The 7255-nt window shown below is 35.9% G+C and overlaps 2 protein-coding genes across 2 annotated transcripts; both read right to left on the bottom strand.

Moving 5' to 3' along the window:
- Positions 1-3371: 3371 nt before the first annotated feature.
- Positions 3372-5169, bottom strand: LOC149052010 (adhesion G protein-coupled receptor D1-like). The gene is made up of 4 exons (XM_089180087.1): positions 4207-5169; positions 3914-4034; positions 3601-3642; positions 3372-3437 (listed from the first exon to the last, which is right to left on the bottom strand). The coding sequence occupies exons 1-4, from the start codon at positions 4257-4259 to the stop codon at positions 3372-3374; spliced, it is 282 nt and encodes a 93-aa protein (XP_089036213.1). The 5' UTR covers positions 4260-5169.
- Positions 4936-6685, bottom strand: LOC149052009 (adhesion G protein-coupled receptor L4-like). The gene is made up of 6 exons (XM_089210307.1): positions 6300-6685; positions 6105-6208; positions 5635-5737; positions 5376-5526; positions 5179-5260; positions 4936-5023 (listed from the first exon to the last, which is right to left on the bottom strand). Exons 1-6 carry the CDS (start codon positions 6426-6428, stop codon positions 4948-4950), a joined length of 645 nt encoding a protein of 214 aa, XP_089066433.1. The 5' UTR covers positions 6429-6685; the 3' UTR covers positions 4936-4947.
- Between the last annotated feature and the right edge of the window lie 570 nt (positions 6686-7255).

Below are 7255 nucleotides of genomic sequence, written 5' to 3'. Positions count from 1 at the left end.
TGATAATCAATCAGATATTATCTTTTTTTTTCCCAGTTCATTTTTAGGTGCATAAATGTTAAAAGCGGAATTACACTGCTTCACCTGTCAGGGGTGATGAAGGCACTAGACAGGAGTGTCGAAACATTGGGTCTATGAATTGTAACTTCTTCGGTTACATTCATTAAATCTGCAAACCAGTGTAGCATCAAACTATGTCTGATTGTCCACCTGGTTGCCGTTAGAACTTTAATATATCCTTCTCTGATCTTTATAAACTAAGAGCTTAATGCGGAAATCTTTAGAATCTGGTTTGTTTTGATTTAACCAACAGTGCCAAATAACCGCCAACTGACATTTTTTTTTTCGGTTTTGTTTGGCCAAATTTCAAAGGACGTTCAAAAATCGATATAAATGTTTCGCAAAAGAAAAATCAAGCTATAATTAGGTGGTTACTAAAGAAGCGCACAACTTTTAAAAAATGTTTTGCTCTCTTTGTCAGACTCAGTTGTACTCATCAGGCAATTTGATGGCTACCGCGCCCAACAAACACGAATAACTAGCGTGGTACTTACCCAGCACAAAATATGTTAATAGAGTTTTGAAAATTTTTCCAGATTCAGTTCCTTGCATTATCCACTTCATCATGGCCAAGATATGCAAAGGTTGCTGTTAAAAGGTATCGTTACACTAATATTTGATTCTCCAAGCTTGAGAGTTGCGGATATACGGCATCTTTATAAAACACTTTTGCACGAATTAGAATTTAATGCAAATTATGATCTCTGATAGCTTGTTCATGGCGTTTGCCTCCATTTTTTTTCCCGTCAAAGACGGACCAATAGATAAAAAGCCGGTTGCACCAGATGTGAAGCATTGTTTTTCTTAATATAATTGGAAAACTTCACGGTTTTAAAAATACTTTTTACAATTCCAATTTTATAGAGAAGCAGCTCAAAAATATGGTGGGTTAACTCATTCATGTGTTAATAACATGTATAATTATTTTACAGCACGGCAAACTCCGAGTCAAAGGACTCCTTCTCGGTTTTCTTAGATCGTGAGTTCGATGCGAGTTTACGTGAAGTTGATCGTTAATTGATCAAAAAAACTAACGGAGGCCAACGGCCATAGTTTAGCGTTCAGCCTTCAAAACAACTCTTCCATGCAAAAGCGTCATGCAGATCATTACTTTTGTGTCCAGATGTTTGACGTCCAACATTTTTGAAGGAGCGGTGGGGTCAAAATATCAAGTAGTCTTAGCTGCAATTAAGTTAGCCAATTGAAGCTTGAAACGTTTGACATAACACTTCTTCCGCCTAAATCGTACGCTTCTTCATCCATGCTGATTTATAAATAGGTGTGACGTAACTTAGCCTGTTGTAAACCGAGTTAGGCACATCTTCATGTTCAACTCCTCCTTTCGCTGGTTGAAATTCTTCTTCAATGCTAGTCTCTCCGCCATAGTAATATTTGAAAGCCAGGCCCTTGGGAAATTTTCCGCATTTCTATCGCTGAACTTTTTTTCCTTTAAATTGTCTACTCTGTGCAAAAGTTCTTTAATCGCTGTTTAATGAAGTTTGCGCAAGAGTTTACAATCTCTTGGTTTATGCCATTTCCGGCTAGCGTCGCCCCTATTGAATTCCAAATTATTCGATGTATTTTCGATTCAAAATGCCACTTCTTATCTTAGGGATGCGAAAGAAAAAAAAAAGGAGAAAAACTGGCAAATATAACAGATCAAAGACCATCCAATCATAAGGATTTTTCTGTCCTTTTTAAATTATCTGTTTATATATTCAACCATTTGCGTATTCATCTAATTGTTCATTAAGCAACAACTGAATGTAAACTTAATTTTTAATTTTTTTTAAATTTAATAAAAATTTATTGAAAAAAAATTTGTACGAAACTAAACTTAAATTACATCACTCTACTTACACTACTCGACATCACTCTACTTATTACAATACTGTACTTTTACTTATTCTTACTTATTCTAAGAGTCACTTAGTAACACTCACTTACAGCGTAATGTTATTTACATAACGTTACTAAACAGAACATGACTTAAAATACATTACAATACAAAACTCGCAATTCGCTAATTAAGCTCACTTGCCTACTTAATTACTTGAGTACTTTACGAAACGGAACCTTAATTACCTTCTACGAACACTACGAAGTAAATTCAGAGACAGCGCTGGTAGAAAACTAAAAAGATAAGATTTGGGTTTTGATTTAGTGTGCCTGTTTAAATTGGCTGGTTAAATCAGGAAAAAAAGGCTTCCCGGGAAAATATGTGAATTAGGGATGGGCTTCTTTAAGTTCCTGCATGTTTAGCTTCTTGTCTAAACATTTTCAAGGGTAAATGTATAATTTTAGCATAATAACGAAAAGGTGTAGTCTGCGTCTTGGGAAATCGGTTAGGTGAGTTAAACGGGGGATGTCGTTAAAAGTTATTTGTTTATTTGAAAGTGTAATGTCGGTGTCATTTTCCTGGTTGACCCATAATATACTTTTGAACGTCAACTTTAGCTGCTGCTACTATAGGCATTTTTTTGTTACGGTATAATTTAACCGACAGAAAGAACGCTATTAAACAACTTTAATATTCTTACTAAGGAGCGACTCTTAAAGAAAGTACACTTTTTATGCTAAATAAGCTTATTTAAGCCCACTACAAATTACATTTTAGCTCACCACTGACGAAATCTCACAGTTGTCTCCTAAGTTCCTCAAAATTAACAATCTTCCAAAGTGGCTCACTTTCATTATAACTCTCTGAAAAATCAGTCACACCCGACAACAACAAGTACTACTGCTGCACGATTGAGTCCTTTTGTACAAAGTGTTCCAGATAATTCCAGAAGCTTACAACAACCATTTTGGTGGCTACGAAACCTAATAAAATTTTGCAGAAAGTTCCTTTGTATGCATGTCAGCATGACTACGTATTCTAGGAATTTCTAGAAAATGATAATTTCAGTGACTATCCATAGCTTATAGTTAAAAGTAATAACAGTGTTTGATAAGAAGTTTATAAACTAAGTAAGTGAAACAAAGCAGTCATCAGCATACGGAGCCATCAGGAATTTAAATTTATAGATTGGTTTATTTCGATGATTCTTCCCTGCAGATATACGATCGCCTAGAAAATAAACTTATTATCGTAAAAATGATAGGTTACAAAGACAACTAGTTGAATGCTCAAACAATAATGCAGACACAGACCTCTTTTTATTTGCAGATCGTAACTCAGACCGATCGTAAGCGACTTATTGCTGTTAACTAAGTGATTGTTCTAAGTATTTGGTTGTTATTTCCGGTTGGCTGAATCAAGTTATTTAACTTAAGTACAATTTCGATTTAAATTCAGCACATGACTGCAATTAAATTGCCCATACATTCCCAACCTCATTTGGAATGACCTGTGGGCTCTTCCTTGTGGAGTTTCCCTTTATAGAATATGGAAAAACGATGTTCATCTTTCTTTTGAATCGCTCTCTGATCTGCAGATAGACAAGCAACACGAAATATGGTTCTTAGCACTCGGATATTTAATGAAACACTAAAACTTGACGGTATAAAGTTAATAATCAGTTCAATGTTTTTTTTTACCTGAGTGTTTCGTATACAGTGTAGAGCGAAAATCAGGAAGCCCTGCAGCACAAAAATAATTTCAAGATCATTAATTTTTACAATATGCAAACAAATTAGTCAAATATCTATTCAGATTTCCAAGAAGGAAGGAAAATTGCATATCTTATAATTGAAAAAGAAGTCTGTCTTCTCTTGCATAGCTGACACCTTTTTTTTTTTTTTTAATTCCAAAACAACATAATCTGACCACCCTAATGATGTCTCAGTTGGTCAGAAAGTAAAATAAATAATAGAGATTAATGACTTTTTACAGTTACCATCGAACACTGACCTGAGTAGAGTTAAGTATGGTGAAGATGTAAGCGAAAACTTTATGTACAGGCGAGAGGAGACCGAATAGCCACGTGACACCCAGCTGGGGAATCATCACCGCGCATGTTTTGATGCCAAGACTAGGAGTTACAAAAAAACATTCTTTTACTTTCCTTTGACAGTGAAGTTTCATTGTTAGATATGTTGATGCCTTACTGATTAAGGAATGAGAAAGCTAGGCAAATATGGCCCCACACGAGGGCATGACAATGTCTTCCACTACCTTTTTTAGTTTTATGCTGTAATTCTCACCGTATCTGCTGAAAATGGTGGTCTGCCCCTGTTGGCTGCAACAAATTGCTCATCTCCCTTATTACTCGTAGGAGTATCAAAATTTGAGCTAAAATATGGAAAAAAAAGATGACTATTTAGACATGGATGTCGAATAGCCAAAGCAGGGGAGGATCTTTGCCAAGGAAGTTACTGATTCGGTAACAGGCGTGAGATGAAGAGTAATTTACAGGGAATAGAGTCCCTAACCGGGGTACCAAGATTAGGAGCTTCGATCCTCTGCCAATGAGCAAAGGAAGTCGCGCACAAAAGTCCCTAAACTGAAAGAACCACGCCAAGTATAGTCTCATGTTAAATTATATAAATTCAATAAATCCTACTCTTCCTGCTCCTTCATATTTTTTATCTTTTTTTGTTTTGTTTTTTTTCATGAGTTATTTTTGCGTTGAAGGAAGGGGGAGAATTTTTTTTTCGTACTATGTGGTAAAAGTTGGAGAATTTATGAAGCTATCTTTTGCCTGTGGGGATATTGTCTCCACAGGTTTTCCCCGCTATTGAAGACCATCATTAGGTTAAAATAAATCAGGATCCCCGCAAACAGCGGCTACGTCCAAAGCTTTTTGTGAGTGAATAGGAAAAAGAAAACGGTAAATATTGTCTTGGGTCATATCAGAAATACTTAGTTCGTTTTCAAGAGCAGAACAAAAAATCTTTAGCAACAATTACTTCAGGTATACCAATCGCAATTACCAACACTAATCGTTAACTCACGACTTCAATAAAAGCCACAAAGGCGACAAATATCCAGATCGGGTTATTAGTTGAGGAAAGCCAGCAACTAAACTCGAGGAAGTGAAACACAAGAAAGAAACACAAATTGTCAGAAAATAAAATGATACCGATTTCAAACTATATCCAAAAACAAAACAAAGAGTTAAATGCACCAAATTAAAAGGAGAAGAGCAAGAAGAAACCCTTGAATTTTTTTCCTACCATTTATCACTCGTGTATCTTTGTAACCCTTCTTTTCCAGCAGCGATGCCAAGTGAAATGGCCACCATGATCACTGGAAGACCTACCCATGAACAAAGGAAGGAAATCAAAACACTTTACTGCATGACAACACTAGATTTGGCGATCCAAAAGCGTGGTTACAGTTACCAGTGCATGTTTTAAAATACAAAACTCACCCCATGAGGTGACATGATACATGTACATCTTGGTGTTAATGTTGTAAACTTTCACAACGAAGAAGTAGAGATAAATTCCCTCGATCAGCATCCAACAGAAAGCGGCCATCAAGAAATACTGCATCAGAACTGCTATCGTAACACAGGCAACCTGTGGAAAGGACGAGTTTTCGTATAATTATTAGCGAGCTTCTTTCGACAAGATATTTACGGAGCAAAGAGTAAATTCATTCTATGGATAAAAGGAGAGGCTACTAACTTTGTTTTCTGTGGCGTTTATTCCAGCGAGGAAGATAATCTGTCCAGCTCCAAGGGACATAAAAACACTCAGTCGAATTTGAGAGAGAGGTTTACAAACATCTCTGGTAAAATAATATTAAAAAGAAGAAGAATGAATGAGACAAAAGCAACAACACACAGGAAAATATGGCAAAAAATTAACTAAATCTTGACAGCGAAGGAAAGAAGAGAGTCAGTAAATAGCTCCGGAGAGGACAAAAAAAGAGAACATTACGAAGAAAATGTCTAAACCTTAAAAAATTCATAAAAAGTGAAATCATAAGTTGTTCAAAAGTTCGTGATGGGGCATGAAATGTAGTTTGAGTTTGTGAATTATCTGACATGACTGTTCTTGTTTGCATGGAGATTGGCATTGCGATCTCTTTCCTCACCAGCCTTGTTGAGGGGAGTTAAGAATCTACGTCATTATTAATCAAGTTCATTACTTACGTGAGGCAAGAATAAAGTATTAATATTAAAAGTATCCCGATTATGGAAAGGCTCAGTCCCACGTAGGTGGCAACTTTCAGAATGGTTTCATCCTCCTCGGTGAGCTGTGTCAAGAAAAGAAAAATTAAAGGACAACATTGAGTTAGTTCATTGAGCCCATAAAACTATTAAGTAAGGCAAAAAAAACTTTATTACCTTTGTGCTACCATCGTAGTTTATTAAGACGGCAAAATGCGTCAAATGATTGCAACTGCAAACTGTTTCTTCTGAGTTACTTTTTGATGTAATTACATGACAACCTTCCTCTGAAAAGCTGTCACACATGGATAAAAAAGTAAAGTTAAAAAAAATTATTCATTGTTTGGGGAAGAGGGGATGTTTGACAATTTTGCGCCAAGATTTTCTTCTCTTGTAGTTATAGTTGCGAAAACATTTCAATCAGACTTCCCCTCTCTAAAAACGACAAGATGTTGGCTTCCAGGAAAGTGTTCATCTGCGCAAAAGCATCTGAGAATGTTCATTCATTCTCCTCCATACTAAATTTAATTTAAGAAGGAATAAATACCATACAATATATAATATATATAATATATAATAATATATTGTAGTTTTTTACCTTTTGCTGAGGCCACTCCAAAACATACAGCGCTTCTCTGCCGTCAAGACCTGAAAATAGATTTTATCTTGTCAGAATAAATCAAAACAACGCATAGAAACTACTTTTCATGTTACCTTAAGGTTTCTGAACTGTAGGATGACATCCTCTCGCAATTTCTCTGGCTTGGGGTTCATAGTTACGGCCATTATCCTGGAGTTGATATACCTATGAAGAAATTGTATTTGAAAATGGACCAGAACCAAGGAAGCAATATTACATATTTTTTCGTAGATTCAGGCCAATTTTTCATGAAGGTGGAATGGTCAGAGACAAGCAGGGAGTCTTCCAACCCTAGTTAGGGTTTTTGGAAAGTTTCTCAGTTCAGTTTAGTTGATCTTAGATCTTATGTGTATCCGTGTTATGTGTTTTTTGAGGTAAACGACATGGAGTAATATGAAAATAACGGCACCTTTGGTTGTCTGTTTCACTCTTCATGACTTGGTCTGTCAGAAGTAGGTCATGCAAATCCTTGTACACACATGCAACCACCATT

The sequence above is a fragment of the Pocillopora damicornis genome, chromosome 1 (genome assembly GCF_964200805.1).
Source record: "Pocillopora damicornis chromosome 1, jaPocDami1.2, whole genome shotgun sequence".
In the NCBI taxonomy this organism is placed as follows: domain Eukaryota; kingdom Metazoa; phylum Cnidaria; class Anthozoa; order Scleractinia; family Pocilloporidae; genus Pocillopora; species Pocillopora damicornis.
Note: the sequence above shows the minus strand (reverse complement) of the source record. Positions and strands in the feature narration are given on the sequence as shown.